Source organism: Falco peregrinus, chromosome 12 (assembly GCF_023634155.1).
Source record: "Falco peregrinus isolate bFalPer1 chromosome 12, bFalPer1.pri, whole genome shotgun sequence".
In the NCBI taxonomy this organism is placed as follows: domain Eukaryota; kingdom Metazoa; phylum Chordata; class Aves; order Falconiformes; family Falconidae; genus Falco; species Falco peregrinus.
The window spans coordinates 2,493,521-2,514,115 of record NC_073732.1 but is presented as its reverse complement, the minus strand read 5'-3'; the positions used below and the strand labels follow the sequence as shown (position 1 = coordinate 2,514,115).

General features: G+C 49.3%; 2 protein-coding genes across 8 annotated transcripts in view; one reads left to right on the top strand and one right to left on the bottom strand.

The window, feature by feature from the left end:
* Positions 1–16,550, top strand: part of MAP3K13 (mitogen-activated protein kinase kinase kinase 13) — an 80,019-nt gene extending 63,469 nt beyond the window's left edge. For 6 of the 7 annotated variants that reach the window (XM_055817150.1, XM_055817151.1, XM_055817152.1 and 3 more), the window contains 10 exons: positions 894–1,052; positions 2,681–2,789; positions 3,747–3,856; positions 5,058–5,174; positions 5,723–5,860; positions 6,870–7,608; positions 9,019–9,089; positions 11,569–11,866; positions 12,554–12,651; positions 12,739–16,550. In XM_055817150.1, coding sequence (XP_055673125.1) covers positions 894–1,052; positions 2,681–2,789; positions 3,747–3,856; positions 5,058–5,174; positions 5,723–5,860; positions 6,870–7,608; positions 9,019–9,089; positions 11,569–11,866; positions 12,554–12,651; positions 12,739–12,775 — 1,876 coding nt within the window. In that variant the 3' untranslated portion in view covers positions 12,776–16,550. Of the gene's footprint in view, positions 1–893; positions 1,053–2,680; positions 2,790–3,746; positions 3,857–5,057; positions 5,175–5,722; positions 5,861–6,869; positions 7,609–9,018; positions 9,090–11,568; positions 11,867–12,553 lie in introns of all 7 variants that reach the window. The other variant, XM_055817153.1, reaches the window with a different exon arrangement.
* A 1,420-nt stretch (positions 16,551–17,970) lies between these two features.
* TMEM41A (transmembrane protein 41A) lies at positions 17,971–20,147 on the bottom strand. Its single transcript, XM_055817154.1, has 5 exons — positions 20,006–20,147; positions 19,774–19,927; positions 19,391–19,552; positions 18,749–18,887; positions 17,971–18,410 (listed from the first exon to the last, which is right to left on the bottom strand). Exons 1-5 carry the CDS (start codon positions 20,101–20,103, stop codon positions 18,190–18,192), a joined length of 774 nt encoding a protein of 257 aa, XP_055673129.1. The 5' UTR covers positions 20,104–20,147; the 3' UTR covers positions 17,971–18,189.
* Positions 20,148–20,595: the final 448 nt, after the last annotated feature.

The window sequence follows — 20,595 nt, the reverse complement described above, 5'->3', positions numbered from 1 at the left end:
AGGGTGCTGCTGGCTCTCAGCAGCATTTTGTTTACCTCTGCATTGATTGGTTTGATATTTCTTTGGTGTTTTATTGGGTGAAGATTGTAAATAAATAACTGTTTGCTGTTATAAATTAAGGGTTTGGTCGTTACTGATCGTTTTGCTAAGGAAGAGAAGCAAAGTGAGTTTTCTTACCTATATCTTCCAGTTCTTGTAATAAGAACCTCTTCACCAGGCAGAATTCTCTTATTTTTTTCTTTCTTTAGCCTTCCTTTCTTCAGCACAAAAGAAATATCAGATGAGACTGCATGTGCTTTTGATACTGACACTTAAACACATTTGTTAATTTCTGTGTTGCAGTAGTTGCAGTACTGTCTCAGACCCATGAAACTCATACCTAGCAGTACACGTAACAGCAGAGGGAGCTTTTGTGGGGCCGGGGGGGAAGTTAAATGTAAAAAGACCGCAAAACCTTTGTTGTGTTGTGTCTGTAAGACACCAGTTCCGTCTGTCCAGACCAATAAGAACAGTCTAAAGTCTGTCTCAGAAAAGCTAACTTCTCTTTTCATTTAACAGGAGTGAGATTTAATCTATACAGAAAATATGGCTTCAGGATTTTTATAATCTCACAAAGAAAAGTGAAAGGCTGTGTGAAAACCAGCGTGGTTTGGGGTTCAGCCCAGTGCTGGATCAGTGGAGGAAGAGTTACCTGGTGTGTGGAACAGCTACACTGGGTTAAAAGCTACTACGTAAACACTGTTGCACCTACTCTCAATTTCAGATCAGACATACCTATTGCCCTGTGTTGCCAAACAAACGTCTTTTTTTTTTTTTTTTTTTTTCAAGCTCCAGATGTCTCTGTTTAATTGAATTCACACAGAAGCTTTTATCCTGTTTTATTTTTTCGTCAGGTCATTTGGGGTAGTTTTGTGGGAGCTGCTTACAGGAGAGATCCCCTACAAGGATGTGGACTCTTCGGCCATCATTTGGGGAGTGGGCAGTAACAGCCTGCACCTTCCTGTCCCTTCGACGTGCCCAGATGGCTTCAAAATCCTCATGAAGCAGACCTGGTAAGAGCCTGAACCTCACACCGCAAGACCTATGGCTGGCTCCCAGCTCTTGTCAGCCTCCCAGTAAAAGAAATGAAACCAGAGTCAGCGTTGAGGCCAGAGCAGAGGGCTCTTAAATACCCTCACACTAGTCATGAGAGCAGTACGTTCCAGCGTTTTGGCAACTGCTTCCTTGTGGCAGCAGGCCTGGGCCCCAGAAGGATGTTTGGAGCTTAGAGGAAGGAAGAAACCTTTCTGGTTTGCTTGGGGCGGGTTGGGGGGGGGGAGGCAGGAGGGAGGGGGTGGGCAGACACTGTTGAGACTGGTGAGGGACAAGGAGTTGAACGGGAGAGAAGTGGGAGAGCAGAGCTTGATGGGAGCCCCAGCAGGGTGACAGTTGCTCAGGTGTGACCCAGAAGCAGGTAGCACGAAGGTCATCTTCACTAGCCATCACAGAGACTGTTCCTTTGTCATAGCAAAACAGGTGAGAAAAGGGAGCTCTGTGGGAAGAGGAGCTGGAAGGAAAGTAGTGGTAAAATTTCTTCATGCTGGCTCCAGAGTAAAAGGAGATTATTTTTTCACTCTGAAACCCCCTTGTGACTGACTTTTGAACTGGACAAAGAGAAATTTGAGCTTTCTGTATGATTTTAGAGGTATAGATACAGAAAATGCTTTGTTTCCTCCACATGCCAGATTAGAGTTGCAGTTCTTTGTCTTGGGTTGTGCATTAATGCTTTGTCTTTGCAATTGCATCTTGACACAGACTATGAGGGTTCTTCCAGCATTTTCCTACTCCGTGAGTTTTACCAGCCATCCTCTCAATGGCACAAAGGGAAAAACAGGCCAGAGCATCTCTGGATCTTTCCCGGTGGCTGTTTACCCCCCCTGACCCTGAGCTGCAGCAGGTCGTGCTGTCGCAGTGTCTGTGCTGGGGTGTGCTGGGGGCAGGGAGCTGCGTGTGCAGCTCCCAGCGGGGAGCAGGGACGGACGCACACTCTGCTGTCCCCACCTAGTGGAAGCGGGTGGTTTGTAGGGCTGAGGTGGCTGAAGGAGCTCGCTCTTGTCCGGAGCACTGAATCCATGCGGCAGGTCTGGTGGGTTCAGTCCTGAAGCTCGAGTGCTCGTCTCTCTTCTCAGACTTACACGTTCTTGCACTTGAATGGATCTTACGGAGATGTTCAGTGCATTACAACACTGCGTAGGCTCAGGCACGTACTATGTGGCAACACAGATACATTTGGTGTTGATAAACACCCTGCTTTGTTGAATGTAAATTATCATGTCTACTAGATCAAGTATTCCCATTATAAAATTCAGAAATGAATAGGATAACGAACTGAGCTCTGTTTCTTCTTACCAAGTTAGGAACAGTTTCAGTTTGTATCCTATCTTTCACTTCGTAATCACATTTTCTTATTTTAAATGATTTTCATTGCTTTGGTTTCTTCAGAATAGATCATCACAAATGAAAAACTGAATACAGAACAACCCTAGCACAATGAACTCGTATTCAGGAAAAGAGGAAACTGAAACCTCCTTTGCTCTAATCTGTCAGCTGCATGGTTCAGAGACTATGTTCTAGTGAGAAATCCTTTCAGAAGGGTAGGAGAAGCCAACAATGTTGACAAAATTTGTCTGTTTTACTTCAGGCAGAGCAAGCCCCGGAATCGTCCCTCCTTCCGGCAGACACTGATGCACCTGGACATCGCATCTGCTGATGTGCTGGCTACTCCTCAGGAAACCTATTTCAAATCACAGGTAACTGGAGCATGGCTGTAGTCCAAGAGCACCAGTTAGCTCCAGGGGTCTGATTTCGGAGGGTGCATCGAGTACGCAAAAGTCTGGATTCCTGGGGAGAAGCAAACTGGGTATTTGAAAATCTTTTACCCAAACTTTCACAAACTGAGACATCTGCTGACTTTAGTCAGAAACTCAGTGTTGTCTCATTTGCTTCTCCCTGAAACTGCTGACTTGAGATGTTCTTCTCCCAGCTGTTCTCTCAGTACTGCTGTACAGGGGACCACGAGCCTGCCGAGAGCGGAACCGGTGCACTTATGGTGAAGATAAGCAGAGCAGCCAGTGGGACAAAGAGCTGTTACAGGGCAGGGAAGGGACTCTGGGACTTTCAGGGAAGATCTAAAATTATGTTCTTAGAGATTCCTCTGAGTCCTACCCAGCAAGCTACTGTCTGCTCCCAAGGAGGGAACGAGAATGAAGCCTTGGCTCCAGTATAGAAGATCTATATAGGGTGTTGGGGTGTGTGTGTGTGAAGAAGTGGGTGCAATTATTTAAAGCTGCAAGAACCAGGGCTTCAAGGGGCAAGAAGAGTTAGTATCACCCTGGTGACAGTCATCATTGTCATGAATACAGCTCTCCATAAGTCTTTCTTGTTTACTTTGAAGGGCAAAAGGGAAGAAAATGTTGGGTTAGGACGAAAAGAGTGTTGGGAGTTTTTTTAATATTTTTTTTTTTTTTTTTAGAAAATGCAGGTATGTTTTAAAGAATCTAGTTGGAGCACAGAATTGGAAATAGCATTTGAAAATGCTGATAGTAAACATGCTGCAATGATGCTGCCCAAAATAATTCAGCTAACAAAAACACGTTTTTAACCCAAACCTGTAATTTTCTGCAGACACAGTGTTGCCCAAGAATTTTTCTTTGGTGCAACTGGAGATCCAAATTCTACAGATACCTAAAAGTAAATTACTTTCCTAGGCTGAATGGAGAGAAGAAGTGAAGAAACATTTTGAGAAAATTAAAAGTGAAGGAACTTGTATCCACCGGCTAGATGAAGAATTGATTCGTCGTCGAAGAGAAGAACTGAGGTCTGTTGATGGTCTTTTATGTTCACTGCTCACTTTTTCCATCCAGCCTTCTCTTATCCAGCGAAATAACCCCAGCTCCCTCAGCTTCTCTTCACAGGGCATGTGCTCCAGCCCCTGACTGTTCTCATGCTCCTCTTGTACTGAGGACTCCAAAACAGGACTCGGTATTCCTGGTGGCTTAAATTGCTGCAGCCTAAATGCCTTGTGAGTCCAGAAACTGAAGTTCTCACAGGCCTGCCCTAGGCCCTTGAGTGTTGCTTGGCTGATGAAAAGCTAGAGAGAGAGAAACAGTGGAAACCATCCCTGCTCTTGGACAGTCTGAACAGTTTGCTCTAGGCAAGACAGGCAAAGGCTTGTGTGTTTGCCAGGGAATATTCCTGCCTGAGTTTTGATGTTTGCGATAACAGCACTGCAGCAGGTACATCCACCTCAGTGGAAAATGCATCTTGCAGCTTGCTGTGAGCTTTCCCTGCCCTGATAACTTTCTTTGAATTAGTTATTTCCAGAGGAGTGAACACACTCCAATTTATCAGCCCACTGAAATTAATTTTGAATATTAGACCAACTTAAAAATGAAAGATGAATGTTTATTTAAGAAAGTGTTTTCTGCTGTGTAACAAATTTGCAAATATATTTATGACAGAGAAACATAAAATACCAAATAGCAGTTCTGTGTCAAAGCTGCGAAACGAAAGGAAACCTTGTTCAGGCAGTTTGACGCAGTTGTTGATCAGTGTTCCCTAGCCCTAGGGAGCTTTTGATGGTCTCATCTTTCAGCTGTGGTTCAAGATGTCTTCTGCAACTTTACTGTAGCTGTAGGGGCATATTGCTTTTTATGAAATACGAATGACTTCTTTCCCTGCTTCTTTAGAAGCTAACTTATCCCCTTTTCTTTGCAAACAGGATGATCAGGGCTTGGCTAACGGGCTTGTGGGTGCATGTGAGGCATTTGCAGCTTCTTTAGTGAGAAGCTTTGCCATCTTTTGAGACTGTTCAACACTTTCAAAAGCATATCATGATTCATTGCTGTATCAGGCTCTTAACCGTCATTCACTGTTAACTCTGTCTGGGCTTCTGTGCAATGCAGCTGACAAATTTGAATTTTGGAAGGCTCTTTCCTAAAGCACCCGTACTTTTCCTTATTCTTCTCTCTTGATCCGCAGATATCAGACTGTGGAATAATGACTTTTCTGTTTTTCAGGCATGCATTGGATATCCGCGAACACTATGAGAGGAAGCTGGAGCGAGCCAACAACTTATACATGGAGCTCAGTGCTATTATGCTGCAGCTGGAGGTCCGTGAGAAGGAGCTCATAAAGTATGTATCTCTGGGCATAATGGCATGCTGTGCACGTGGCAATATGCATACAGGAGAGACAAAACAGCACTTAATTTCTAAACAGCATAGTGTTACTTGTAGATTTAGTGTCCTCTGAAAAACTTACAGCGTAAAGAAAGTGCTGGCAAGCAGAGACAGGACCCTTAAGAGTAGATTGCTGCAGATTGTTTAGTGTATATTTCTTTACCCAGTGTTTACTGACTGGGAGAAAGGCACCTTTCCCATTTGGTGTTGGCATATCCTTTGGCACCTTTGTAAAGAGAAAAGCAGTGCTGTTTCTGGACTGGGTGCCAGGGCCCTCTTCCAACTGCCTGATCTCTGCAGACAATTTAGCAAATCGCTATGTCCTTTTGCAGAACAGCATGTTGTGTTGCACCCAGCCATAGCTGAGAAACAGGCACGCAGTGTGCTCAGAGCGGAGCTGTGTTTCTGTCCAGCAGGAGCTGCAGTTGGATAAAGAGAGAACTGATCTGGCTTTTTGTTTGTTTGTTTTTTTGTTGTTTTTTTTTTCTTTCCCAACATTTCAGGAGGGAACAAGCAGTGGAAAAAAAATACCCTGGGACTTACAAACGCCACCCAGTTAGACCCATAATCCACCCCAATACAGTGGAGAAGCTGATGAAGAGGAAAGGGGTCTCCCATAAACCAGGCAGCCAGACTAAACGGTAAGAAGTAACAATGTCGTTCTGTGCCAGGAACCAGCGGTAGATCCTCGCTGAGATGAGCAGGCAGCTTGCGTCCCTGTTAGCCCGACAAAATGCAGGACAGGCCAAAGGGGTGCTTGGTGTTGGGCCTGGTCTGACCCTCAGAACCATGATTGTTTAATTCTGAAGATAAAAGAGATGAATCCTGCCATCCCTTCTACCTGGGCAGCTCTCTTGGAACTGTTTGGTCCATATGAGTTTTTCCATAGATGATGGTGCTTTGACAAGGAGGTGTCTAATGTGTTTTCTCGAACTCCTGACTGACCAAGCAGAGAGCAGTTAGGTCATCCTTGATTTGAATGGAATAAGCAGGGTGAGGGATTATGGAAATCAGCCAGTCCTCAGGGAGGATGGATTCACTGTTGAGGAATTAAATTGGGGTTTGAGATTTGGGAATTCGTGCTGTCCTTTCAGCTAGTTCTCTTCTGCGTGACTTTCAGAAAGTGAGATACTTTTTTTCAGAGGAGGTGTCTATTTTATTTTTCCCTTTTCTGGGATTTCTGGGAGTTAAGAGAGTCTTGATTAACAATGAATAATCACTTCTGAATTAATATCCACATATGCCTCTGAAATGAGCAGGCTGATAAGCATCAGCAGATTGGGACCCAATTGCGCTGAGCATTGTATATGCACATAGTAAGAGACATGCCCGACACCAAGGTCTTAGGAGGGAGCTATTTTGGGAGCAGAACATCAAAATAAGAGCGGAAAAAGGACAGTATGTGACAGATATTGGAAAAAGCAGCAAGAAAGGAGTGTAGAGCATGATGGGCTAAACGGAAAGGACGTTGAGTAGAGACAATCAAAGGAAACTAAATGCAGACGTTAAACAGCTGAAGGGGAGAAAAGCCGGTAGATTTTAGAAAGCAGAGTGTGCTTGTGGCTACAGCTGGCTCTTCATCCTGGCTCCGAGCCGATGTAATTTCTTAGTTTGTGGTTTAATGCATAACTTCTGCTGACTGTCCCTCAGGCCAGATCTACTGAAGTCAGAGGGCATACCCAGCGCGGAAGCAGCATCCAATGGCTCACCAGTCTCAGGAAGTCCCAAAATGTCAACACTGAGTGGCAAAAGCCGCTACCGCAGTAAGCCACGTCACCGCCGAGGGAACAGCAAAGGCAGCTACAATGATTTTGCAGGGATCTTGAAAAACCAGCCAGTGCAAGATGATGCACCTCCACCTCATAATCATTCTCATCACCCCGGCCTCCCGCAGCAACCTGGCCACAGCCATCCCCATGGCCATCACTCACGGCTTCATGCCCACGGACAAGATATTGCCAACTGCGCGAACAACTTAAGGTACTTTGGCCCTGCAGCAGCGCTGCGGAGCCCTCTCAGTAACCACGCGCAAAGGCGGATGTCTGGGTCCAGCCCCGACCTCATCTCCGCTGCCATGGAAGCAGATTGCCGAAGGAATCTGGAGAGCAAAGAAAGCAAAGCTGATCATTGGGAGTGTTGCAAAACAGATCCGTATGATTCCTGTCTTCAGTGCAGGGACGAGGACAGTGGTCAGGTACAGATGTCATCCGTTGAAACAGGGATGAGCCATTCTCAATCACCAACATCTGCTTCCCTATACGAAAACGCGCAGTTCATTGAGAAGATGGAGGAGGAGGGTTTCAGCAGCTCTAAGTCAGCGTCCGCCTTAGGCACTCCCCAGCACATGGCTTCCTCAGTGCTACCTTGCAAAGCAAGACCCCTTCAAAAGGTAAGGACAAAGCATAGTGATTTGAATAAAAAAACCCGCAAAGCTTGCTGCTCTTTCCCCTCGCCAGCAAAAGGTGTGTAGCATAGGCTAGTGTCTGGATACGGGATAGTGGCAAAACCATGTTTCCCACGCACGTAGCAGTGGAGTTACACGTACAGCTTTATCTCGAAGAAATCATGCCTCTTTGAACTTTGCTTTGTGATCTGGACATACTTTTAAAGTCAATTTTACTGAAAAGTACCGTAGGCATATTGGAGCATACTGCCAATAATGAGGGTTGTCAGGTGTGGTTCTGATAGGGCCCGGTTCTGCTGCTTGCAATTTAGCCACTTTTTGTTTGAGCTGAAACTGAATTTTTGTTCTTGAAACAGTCTCAAAATGTTTTCAGGCCTTTCTCTAAACAAAGGAAGGGGTTTTGGTTTGGCATGTTTTTGGTGATGTTAAATATGAATAAAGTTTCATTGAGAATCTGTAGCTCTGCTGTGCCCTGGAACAGAAATTCAACATTTGCCATGGTCTCGGGGACATGCCTTTTGTTGCACCTGCCAGGAACTGTCGCCCTTGACTGCAAGTCATAATTCTTACGTATTTTGTGAGGATTTTGCAAGGGTCAAAAAGGTGTTTCAGCACAGTTGTATGGAAGCAGTTCCTGTTCGTTCTTCCTGCTTCTGTCCAGGTGGTGAGAGAAGTAGGAACCAGTCTGAGTAGAGTTCAAAGAGCAGGAAAACTGGGCCTGGGTGGAAAATTGGAGGAAAAGAGGATAAGTACCAGACAAAGAGTGTGATTTTGGCCCAGAATGGAGGGAGGAGGACCTCGTATTACAAGGGGATGGGGTCAGATAGAGGCTGAACCAGGGGGTGGCAGGTTGGATAGCATAGAAGGATGTGTAAAAACCAAGAGCGCGGGGGGTAGATTTGGATGGGAAAAGGAAAACAGAAGGCTCTGTGCTCACTGAAATAGAGAATGGAACTAAACTCAAGTTTTCCTAGTTGGTGAAACCCACCAGCGAAGGCTGTGCCATCCCCATCCTGCTCTGTGATGGGCTTGTGTAGAAGAGGGTTGAAGTCATAAAGCTGAGTGCCAGGTCAGCTCAATATGGATTTCAGTATGATACTAATTACTTGATTTGCTTCTGTAAAAATCCGGAACTTTATGTACTCAGTGCCTGCTAAATTACTCCAGTGTATTTCAAAGTCAGTTACTCCAAATTCAGAAATGGCAGCATTAAGACTGCCTGAAATAATCTCCTGGTAAGAAGATGTTTGAGTCAGTGCAGGTTATTTTTCTTGTCTAGATTGTTGCAGCCCATTGACACAGTGACTTTGTCCTGGAGGACCAAGGGGCAGCCATGTCATTGCATGTTTGTTCTTTCACAAGCGTGATACGATTCTTGCCCTTGTTTTCTGCCAGAGCGGTGATGACTCTTCAGAAGAGGAAGAGGGCGAAGTAGACAGTGAAGTGGAGTTTCCTCGTAGACAAAGGTAAAAGGTGAATTCACTCTAATCTCTTTGGTGGGATAAAATGCAGGAGGAGAACTGTCTTAGCAGCTGCACACAAGCATTGCCACCGTGGAAGGTGACAGCAAAAGAACAGAATCACGTTCAGTGCATCCCGTCCACCCTCGGCTGATCCCTCCTGTTCACTCACTGTTTTCAGCCTGTTCTGAGATGTTCTCTCTAGTATAGCTTTTCCGCTGCAGGCTGTTTGTAGCACAGCTTGATCACGTTATTCAGCCTACAAAAATAAGCTACTGCACCACCAGAATCAGACTTACTGGATGTTGGGACCCTTTGTGGAGCCTTTCAAATGCTGTTTATTAACTGTTGCTGCAGTGGGGCAGACTCCAGCACCTTTGTAAGTTGAATTCAAATAGGATTGAAGAGCTAGGTGACAACATGGCAGATCAAATGTGATGGTCTTGCCGGTGAAATAAGACTTGAGGGGGCATTCCTACCTAAGCCTGTGTAATAGCTTTACAGTCTTGTGCTTAGGAAAGACGACATGGAATTGGTGCCGTACCTTTATGAAAGCAGCTGCTTAAAGTGCAGAAGTGATCCTGTGGGCAAGTAGGTTAAAGGTTGTTAGGAGAGGAGCAAAGAAGAAAATAAAAGCTTGTCTGCTGTTGTATAAATTGATGGCACACCTGCAGCTTGAATCCTAAATGCCACCTTCATTGCCCGAGCTCAATGACCATGGTAAATTTTGAAAAGGTACTGAGATGTGTGACAAGAATGCTTAGAGATGGTTTCCATAGAAGAAGAGATTAAATCCATGAGAAATGAGCAGGAGAGGCGATCCTAGAGGTGCATGAAATTGCAATGTATGTGGAGAAAACAGAGAAGGAATGATTCCTCACATTCATGTTAGGGACACTTAGTGAAGCAAACAGGGTTTAAAATGAGCACAAGGAAGCGCTTTTTCCATCCAAAACATTTTCAGATAAGGAGCTCATTGTCAAGGTATACTGTGGAAATCAAAACATAAACAAGTCATAGGTGTTAGATTTATGGAGTGTAGATCCATCAGTGGCTGTTAGCAGTCTGTCATCCAGGTCTGATCTGCAGCTCAGGAGTCTGATTTGCTGAACGGTACAAACCGGGAAGCTATGCCAGGAGAAAGCAGGCTCTGTCTGCACACCCTGTTCTCGTACTTTTCCCAGATTATTTCTTCCAGCCTACGGTTGGAGACAGAACGCTGGACCATATGAGTTTTCTGACTCATACGGGTCTTGTGCGATTGTTGCTTCTACTGTGATTTACTAACTTGGAAGACAAATTTCCTCTCCTGAATTCATTGTGATGACCTGTTGTGGGTCTCCTGGCATGTTCTGTCAACTGATACTTTGTACCATTACTGTTGAATCCTGGCATGAGGCGATTTCCACGTTCAAGTAACTCCGAGCTTATTTTTTGAGCGCACATACCTAAATTCTGGTCTGGCTGTTTGGATCACTGCCAGGTGATGCCGGTTTTCCCAGCTGAATTAGCTCGAACCCTACAGTACAACCTTTCTTTTAGAAAAAGAACTGTTAAAGAAAATATCCTCTAGGGCAGATCAGCTAATACCAGAATGTAGCAGAGAAGACCATATAAGAACGGATGAATTTAAAGATGCAGATCTTGAAATAAATCATTCAAAAGGTAGTAGATTTCCATAGCTCCAAGATGTGAAAGGCAGCCCAACATTTTGCAGAGCTCTTGCTGCCAGCCTTGCAGATGAGTTATGACTCAGCTGGAGATGTGTTCTTAGGGTGGGAAGAGGCTCTTGCTCTCGGAGAGTTGATGTAAAGCCTTTTCCAGGAATAGAACCTGTTTTGCTCAAAGACATTTTTGGAAGGGTCAAGCCTGTAGCCCAGTGTGGAGAAGCAACCAGGGAGTATTGTGTGCACTGTGCCAGGGTGGTACCGGCTAGGGAGAACAGTACTGAGTGGCCTGGGCTGCCTGTCACAGGGAGCAAGCCCTGTTCCTCTTGTGCTGAAGATGCCAGTTAAAAGTACAGATGCAAAAATCTGCTCTGCATTGCGTGCTCAGGAAGCAAGATGAGGTTTGCCAGGGGAACCTGTGTAAACTTGTAGCAGCCACTCTGCATTCACTACACTACTAAGGTGGCGAGGGTTTGGATTGTGATACATGTCTCAAAAGCAAGCGGCCTGGTTTGTACCCCTGCTGCATGCCAGAAGCAGTTCCTTGTGTTCAGACTGTAGCCTTGTGCTGGTGCACAGCTCGTTCTTACTCTGTGCAGTGAGAAGGTGCGTGAAAACCTGTCCACTGAGAAGCTGTCGCTTTTCTAGCTGGCAGTGGACTCATGGGAACGGGCTCACCCAGGGCAGAGCGGGCACCAGGAGCGGGGTCTGGTTAGGCCAGGTATAGCAGAGTGGCTGGACGCAGCACCCAGGGAAGTTCTTTGCAATCAGAGGCACTGTGATACGAACTGAACGCTGAACCACTCTCCTGTCTGCAGACCTCACCGCTGCATTAGCAGCTGCCAGTCCTACTCAACCTTCAGCTCGGAGAACTTCTCTGTGTCAGACGGAGAGGAGGGGAACACAAGCGATCATTCGAACAGCCCGGATGAGCTGGCTACCAAGCTGGAAGATGAGCTGGCTGAGAAGCTGGAGGACATGTTGTCCCAGACTCCAGAGATCCCCATTGAAATCTCCACCCAGTCTGATGGGCTTTCAGACAAAGAGTGTGCTGTGCGGAGAGTCAAGACTCAGATGTCTCTGGGCAAACTTTGTGCAGATGAACACAGCTGTGAGGTGAGTTGTACGTTCACTTATCCCTCTTCCTTCTATTGAGTAAAAAAATAAGTAATAAAATGTTATGAAAAGGAATCCAAAGGCCAGAAAGTTGGCTGACTGCCTAGGAAATGCTGTGGCAGATGTACTAAAACAAAGTAACAGCTGAAATACCCAGTCTTTCTCATACTTGACCAGAGGAATAGATGGGGAAAAGCAGCACAAACAAAACGGAATGTAATTTGCCAGTCAAGATGAGTGAGATATTGGGAGGCCATCAGATTTGCAGTTGCGTTAAGTGGGGTAAAAAACAGCACATGAGGTAGATAATGAAATAGAATGGATATAAACTGTCTGCCTCAAACTTATCCGTTGGCAGTCTTGCTGATGAAGCTCGGATGATTTTCTTCTTTTTATTGTCTTTCAATTGTTCGGGAGGGGTAGGACGGAGCCTGCTGCCCCATTTTATCGTAACTCTGTGTTTGGTAGCGCTCTGACCAGCTATTTTTCTGCTGTCCCCTGTTTGAGGAGAGACAAGTGACCTTTGGTAGGGCGATTGTGTGCTGTTGCTATCTCCTGTGCGCTGCCAATCTCTCCTTCTCTGCTGGTGGTGACCTTTGCCTGTCTGCTGAGACAGATTGGGATGGTGTGGTTGATCTGCAGTACAAGAATGTTGCTCAGGTCTCCTCCTTTCCTTTTGCTTTGCAGAACCCAGCACAGTTTGGAGAATCAGACTGTGACTCTTCTGAAGGGGAGTGTTCTGATGCCACGGTCAGGACCAATAAGCCCTGCAGCTCTGCTACTTGGTAATACATATCTCCCCCAAAGCTTCCTGATACTGGCATTTTGATTTCCCTGAGATTCCACTTCATTCCCCTCATCACACTTTACAGGAAGAGAAGATGCTTCTCCTTCCCACCCCAGGAGTGATTTGCAATAACCCGAATCTCTGGAAAATGTCCAAATGAAATTAATTCTCTTTGAGCATTTCAATCAAGAATGGCAGGGATGTATTTTATTGAATAATCTAGTTACTGTAACATGGATATTTATTTTTTTGACATTTTAACACTTTTTACTGTAAAGAGTGGATTGTATTTATAGACACACAGACTTGTTGCAAAAAAAAAAACAAACAAAAAAAAACAAACCACGTTCAGAAAGCAAGCACATTACAGAGAAACATCCTGGGAGTCCTGCCTGGACAGCTTTGTGTACAAATGCAGGGGGATTCTCTTGCTGCTTTCACAGGGGACCAGGCCTCGTGGCCCTGAAGATTGGAGAACAGATCAAGAAAACTAAACCACTCAGTCTTATCAAATGAGGAAGCATAAAAAGACCTTACTATAGGGTAACCTGTGAACAAAGCATATTCAGTATAACCAGCTGGGTCATTTTTAATCAGAAGGTGGACATGTTCCTGGAGAAAATTGGTACTGAGGTGCTAGCATCCAGGGTCTTCTGAGTCGATACATCCCCAGGAATGTAATAGTGGGTTATATTTGAAGGATTTTTAGTTTCTTTTTTAATCAGCATTTTGTTGTGAGATCCTGCAAATGTATTCTAACCTCGTCCTCTCGAGAATTGGTATAAGAGCACTTCTTAACATCATCCTTGCTTCACTCTGGCAGTGTCGATCTCCAGTTGAGCAGGGAAACCTCTTTCAGATGCAGTGTGCCATTTCCCAGTTTACTTCCTCCTCTTACCTCCTGCCTGTTTCAGTCAGTCAAAGAAATCAATCAAATCAGTGTTGGAAAAGCAAGAACTTGCAAACCGTGGAAAGCACATTCTGCAGAGCCTGAGCACTCTTCTGGGGAGGAAACTGGAGATGCCTGTACTGGACTCGGAGAAGCAGTCTCTCACCTACAACAGCGTCGATAACCAGCAGAGAGCTGTGTGTTGAGGGGGAAGACTGGGAATCACTGGCCTAGATAAGAGCATTAGCCCTGCTCCGTCTCCTTATTCACTGTACATTCTTGAAAGCATTAACAGCTGCCTGCCCTTCATGTCAGGCTTTGTGCAAAACAGGTTGCACAGGGAATCCTGATGGTAGCTGTGTCTTGGGTGTACCATGAGGCCTCTGTTTCTCCTTCAGGCTGAAACGCTGCAGGTGAAAGTGAGGATAGAACTGGTATGTGGCAGGCCGAGGCATTGGCAGATGAGAAAAATTTGTTTTCTGATAGAACTCATAGTGCCTTCCCTTCAAACACTACTCTTCTAAGTCAATATTTAAAGAGAACAAAATGATAGAGCACGGTTCCCCCCCTACCTTAGTTGGTGTCCCCCTGCAAGAGCTTTCACTCTGCCCTTCCTGGCGTGCCGGCTGGCGCGGCTGCACCACGTGTGTGGCACACGGCCGCGCTGCTGGGTGCTGCTCTGCAGACTGGCACACCAGCCTGAGATGAATGGCAGGAATGGACCATGGACAGGTACTTCTGTTGCTTTGTTTGTTTACATTTTATGTTAAAATATTGGTTTGAATTTAACTGTGGTAATTTATAGCCTCATGGCAAAATGAAGGAAAATGTCTTACTTATACAGAGAGCAGTATTGTATGAGTTAAATTATCCCATATTTTTAAATTTTTGTAGCTGGACTACACACAGATCTTAAGTTATGATGTTATTTTATTATTTATTATCATTTCTGTAGATCAGAAGGTTGGCTTCACCGCTAGCACAATTGTAATCTGTTCGTGTGATGTTACCTTCTCCCTGATCGCTGGGGGGGATGGGAGCAGAGCTGGTCTCAGCAGCTGTCAGTAGTTGCTGCCTGTCGTGATTTCCAAGGATGCTGTTATACTGGGGCAGAGAACCTGTCCGGGCCGGGCTGAGAGGGATGGATGCCGTCAGCCCCATGATATTCCCTGTGGTTGAAGCTGCCATTTGCCCATGTTGCCAGTAGAGCTGGCAGCCCCTGAACTGGTGGGGAACGGTGATCAGGGAGCGAGTGGCCTTTGAATTGATCACAAAGCGAATAACCATCACAAGGTCCCCTGGCAAGAGCATCCAAAAGGACAAGCAGAAAGGAGGGCAATTGCTCTGGGCAGCGGGTGCAAAATCGGGGTGGCCAGCAGCGGTTCCACTGCCCGGTGGATCACCCGTCAGGACCAAGCAGGCTGCTGGAGAGGGAGCGAGTGGCTCGTGGAGGCAGAATGCCGTGGGAAGCGAAGCTCTTGCCTGGCTTGTTTGTTGTTTCCTCTCTTCCCACCCCTCACTTCCCCCAAATGTTCTCTGTCTCTCAGCCAGCCAGGAGGAGGTGGCAGGCCAGCGATGGCTTTGCTGTCGTGGCGTGAGGAGTATTTTGGTGTTGAAGAGGTGGGTGTGGATGATTACTCAGGAGGCTGGGGTGCAGGAATTTAGTGGTGGAGAACTGTGTGCGCATAATATACGCACACAAAGAGACAGACTGAACTATTGCATGAAGAGAGGTTGAGATCTACCATCAGATGTCCCCCACAGGAGAGGATGCCAGGCCTTATGCCCTGGGAGAGGCTCTGCTGCTCAGGTGTGGCAGGCTTCCCGGGCTCCGACAGGCAGGGCTGCTCGGTGCCGGTGGGCAGCACGGTGCCGGCCCAGGGCCCCGCGGTGTGCTAGGGCAGCCCTGCAGCCACCGGCCCCGAGCAGAGCTGCCCCGGCACAGGCCTGTCGGTGCCTCCAGGCAGGAGATTCAGGCTGCCATGGTTTAGTCCCTAACAAAAAGATCCCGGAGGGGGGGGTTGGTAGCTGTGGTCTCTGCTTAGAGCTCATCCACCAGGTGATGAAGTTCCTCTGGGCTTGGAGAGAAGCATAGAAGCTTTGATGTGTGGGATTTTGGGACCCTTCTGGGCCAGCTGTCCCGGGTGTGTGCCGATCCCTCCCCGTCCTTGCTCGGGGACACGCTGGCCCATTCTGTGGCCTGGAAAAGCAGAGTGGAACCCTTTGGGTTGTCTTGCTGCCACACTGAGCTCTAGTTTCTTTACATACCCAGGTCACCACGCTGTTACGGTCCGGTGTCACTCCTCCTAACCGCTGCCTACTACGCAGCGTCCCTCTGGGGCTGCCACTAGGGCAGGCCCCTTGCCTAAACGCATATCCCTGTACCTGCTGTACCTGCGGAGATGTAACCCCAGCCTGCCCCACAGACACCTCGTGCCCTCGGCTGTGTGCGGGCAGGGGCGGCTCAGCAGCCCCCCGCCTTCCTGAGACAGTTGTGGCCGGTTCTGCGGGGGGCTCTTGGGTGTTTTGCTTAGTGAAACCTGCCCTGAATAGCAGACAGACGTGATGCTTCACGGGCGCCCGCTGCAGTTCCTTGCACTTTCTCTTCTAGCAGGGTATGGGGCTGAGAGGCATGCATTGACCTGCTTCCTTCTCGCAGTAACACCGCGTTTGCGGGACAGAAGTAAACCGTGGGTTCGTTCCCTTTTCAGCATCCCGACTACCCTGATCCAGTTCTCATGGCTGCTGACAGCTCCTGAACACTAGCCTAGATTTTTCTCCCAGAGCTGAATGTTGCCTTCCCCACTGTCGTGTTAAGTAACCATTTCATCTTGGCCCTGTCCAGTAGTGTTCATCTCTCTCCTCCCTGCTCTGCGGATTCCTGATACAAACTTGATGATTTTTTTTTTTTTTTTTTGTATTGAACAGTGTACAGTGATGGAAACAAGAATGACTATCAAAGCAAACAATGCATGGAATAAAAAGCCAGTGTACTTCAAAGCTTCTCAGGCTGGTCTGGTGATCTGGGAATGGTTTCTCATGTACTTTGGGATAATGTCACAAAGCCTTTTAGTAACTGACACCATGTTAGTGAGCAGCTTGTTGTTACCTGTTTCTGAACACAACTGAACTGGAACTACTGGGAGCTCCAAGTAGCGGGGCAGAGGCTTGGTCGGACACACGTAGCCTACCAGGCACCCCGGGTGTCCCCAAGTGCTGGCTTTTGCTCTTGTCAAATGAGTGATTTTGGCAATGTGAGCTGGGGGATTGAACCTGTCACCATGGCTTCTCCCCCCGGGCTCCTTGCTGTCCCACTCAGTTCCAACCCTGCCGAGGGGGAAGGTGCTTAAACGGATGCAGCATTCACTGTCAGCTTCCCAAGTGCTCCGGGGTCTCCCACCTGCCCCATCCATGCCAGAAAGCTTACTTTACTATCTAAGTGGAGGGCAAGCTCGTGGGGAACAGAGCAAGGAGGTGCAAATACCAAAAACTGAGGAGCACTGTATCATCCCTGGGGGCTACTGTTCCCCAGCAACTGGGACAGAGCCTACCTGCTTATTTTGAAACCTATATATGAGCAAATGTGTAGGGTTCAAGGTGCTTGTCAAGGACAAATCACTGCCAGCCAGGAACATCCATTCCTCCCCCTCCTGCCTTTAGTCTTTGTGGGGAGTAGTAGCCACTGCTTCTGAGGTCTGTCAGTCTTGTGTGTTCTGACATGTGAATGATACATAGGCAGCTCATAGCTGGCCCCAAATCCTGAATGGTTTTGCTGCGGGGTGTGCTTACTTAACATCAGAGGAAGTCTTCTATAATTGCGCGGGCTCTGCTACAGACACGGCAGGGACCCTGAAACATCATTTTTTCTCAACTTAGGTGCAGTAGTACAGGTACCAACAGCACAGAAGGGCATGGTTTGTCAGGCCAAAAATGCTAAATGAGTGTGGGTCTGGAGAGGTAGTAAGGCCTGCCCTAGAGCTAGGAAATGCTGCTGCTAGAGTGGTGGTGAAAAATAACTGTTGTTGCAGCTCAATACAGCCCACTGTGCTGTGAACTTCTAGGTGCCAAGGGATGAGGCTGGGTAGAAAACTAGCCCGGCTCAGCCTTGGAGCAGGCAGCAGCTGCCTGCTGCCACATCAGTCACACCATCGAGACTAGCAGGAATCACAAAGCTAGACTCACAGGAGCTCAAGGGAAGCCTGTGACTTGGGTGGGTAGCGTGACCAGTGCTTGGCCCCCATGTTGAAGAGCTGGAAAGGCACTAAGGGGTTCTTAGACTTGCCCTCCTCACAGGATGCTAGTATTCCTCAGGTTTTTTCCCCTTGCTGATACAGTTGCAGTGGGCTGGCAACACCCTCAGGCACACTTGGAGACACAGGCTGTGTCTCCAGATTTTTTTAAAACAAACCAGGCAAATTAACCAAAGTGTTCACAAAACCCGTGTATAGTGCTCTCCGTGCAGAACATGCACAGTTAAACATTCATTAAAAATAAGAACCTTACACCTCCTCTTAGATGAGAAGAACAATTAAAAACTGCAATTGTCCTTGGTCCACAGTGGCACAGAGCATGCAGAACATAACCCACAGGAACAGAGACCTGCAGCTTTTGTGAGGCAATCCCCCAACATCTGGGGCACCTGAGCCATCACAAGCTCTTTTTGCCATTGAGTAACTCTGCATGCTTGTCTTCATCCAGCTTCAAGTGCTTCTTGCTGTATTTCTTGATGAGGGTCCCAGGTATCAATGCTGCCACAGCCATTGCAAGCAGTTTGAGCAGCGTGTCCCAGGAGAAAATGGCATCTAAAGAGGTGATTTGTGACAGAATGGCTCCTGTCTGCACACAGATGAAATTATATGGTGTAAGACCTGAAAAAATCAGAGCAGAAAAAAGTCTGTTAGTGTTCCCCCCTGCAACATTAGCTCAAATATGCTCCTGCCCAAGGCCAGACACAGGGATCTGTGTTCATAATGGAAAGAATGGGGTGCGATTCAAAACTTTACTGCATTGGTGATGCGCGCATATTTGCAAAATGCTCTGAGATGACTGAGTATAAGGGCAGCATGGAGGCAAACAGTTAAATGTGGCAGTCACAGCTATAAGCCTTGCACTCTGCCTTCCCCAGCTCAGCATACTGCTCAAGGCTCTGTGACCAGGAGAGAAGCAACGTCACGCTGCACCCTCAGACAGTCTCCCCAGGCCTTACCGATGAGAACAGAGAAGAAGAACTGGGACACAGGAATGTTTAAAATGGGAGCTGAGAGATTCAGAAACCAGTTTGGTGTCATGGGGAACAGCCTCAGGAACAACAAGAAGAAAAATAAGCAGCTCCTGTTCTCTTCTACCTGCCAAGAGAAACATTTCAAATTCTTTCTGCTCTTCAGACAGCAGTAAGATCTGAACGGTCATGACACTAAAGTGAATGTAAGTTTTCTTCTAACATGCTGTAACATCAGTCCAGAACTGATGAAAAGCAGCAGCTTTAGGTACATATGGGAGCCTAATGGTGAGGCAGCCCCTTCCATGCCAGTGGTGAAAATGGAATCCGACCTGGCTGAGAGATGGGGAAGGCGATAGCACAGCCACCTCCAGCTGTACAACGCTGCACAGGATGGGTGGAGGCAGCTCTGGAGCACAGGGGCTTCCCCATCAATCCGTTATCTTACTTCTGATTTCCCTCGGGATCTGGGATTTTCCACAGGCCCCCTTTGCGAGCAGCCTGCTCCCAGCCCGGGCGGCAGGAGGCCCTTCCCCGCCGGACACATCCCCTGCCCACGCTCGGTTTTCACTAGGCGCATCCCAGGCAGCCGGGGCCGGGCCGGGTGCCGCAGAGCCGGGCCGCTCCTACCTTCCCCTGCAGCAGCGCCACCTTGCCCGGGAAGTAGCGGACGACGAGCTGCTTTCCGAACGCGCCCGACAGCAGGTAGCAGAAGGTCGCTCCCACCGACGTCAGGGCCGAGCACAGCGCCAGCCCGGTCCACGGCCCGAAGAGCGCTCCGGCCAGCACGTTCTGCGGGGCACGGGCCGGTGAGACCCCGGCGCTCCCCAGCCTGGCCGCCCCGGCTCCTCGGGGGCGTCGGGCCGACCCGCCCCCCCCTGGCAGGCCCCGGCTCGCCCCGCACGGCCCCGGCCCGGCCCTGCCCCGCAGCAGCGCCCGGTCGGGGCCCGGTGCCGAAGGGCCCCCCCGAGGGGCTCGCACCTCCCCCCCCGCGACCCCCGGCGCGGCCGTACCAGGAGGCTGGAGCCGGGGATGGCGAAGCTCTGCTTGTAGAGGTAGGCGGCGCAGAACAGGGCCAGCGCCGCGCCCCGGTGCTGCCGCTCGTAGTCCCGCAGCGCCTCGGCCAGCTCCCGCAGCTCCTCCAGGTCCGACGGGAACCGCAGCGGCCTGAGGGAGGCGGCGGGGCAGCGGCGGGGGCAGACCCGGAGCGCCGGCCCGCCTCGCCCCCGCCGCCCCCGCACCTACCTGCGCGCCTGCCCCGCGCTCAGCCGCGCCGACAGCAGCCACAGGGCGGCCGTGGCGGCCGCGAAGGTGAGCAGCAGCCCGGCCAGCCGCCGCCACATCCCGCGGAGCGGCCGCCGCTGCCGCCGGCCGCCCGCCCCCGCCGCCGGCCGCCCGCCCCCGCCGCCGGCCGCCCGCCCCCGCCGCCGGCCGCCCGCCCCCGCCGCCGGCCGCCCGCCCCCGCCGCCGGCCGCCCGCCCCCGTCCCCGTCCCGCGGCGGGACGCGCATGCGCGGGGAGGTGCTGCGCGATCGGCCCGGCCCCTCGGCCCGGCCCCCGGGGGCTCAGCCCGGCCCCTCAACCCGTCTCGGCACCCGGGGGCGCAGTGCGGGCCCGGAGGGCTCAGTCTGGCCCCGGAGGGCTCAGCGTGGCCCCTCAGCCCGGTCCCGGAGGGCTCAGCGCGGCCCCTCAGCCCGGTCCCTTGAGGGATCAGCGCGGCCCCGGAGGGCTCAGCCCGGCCCCGGAGGGCTCAGCGCGGCCCCTCGGCCCGGCACCCGGGGGCTCAGCGCGGCCCCTCGGCCCGGCTCGGCACCCGGGGGCGCAGCGCGGCCCCGG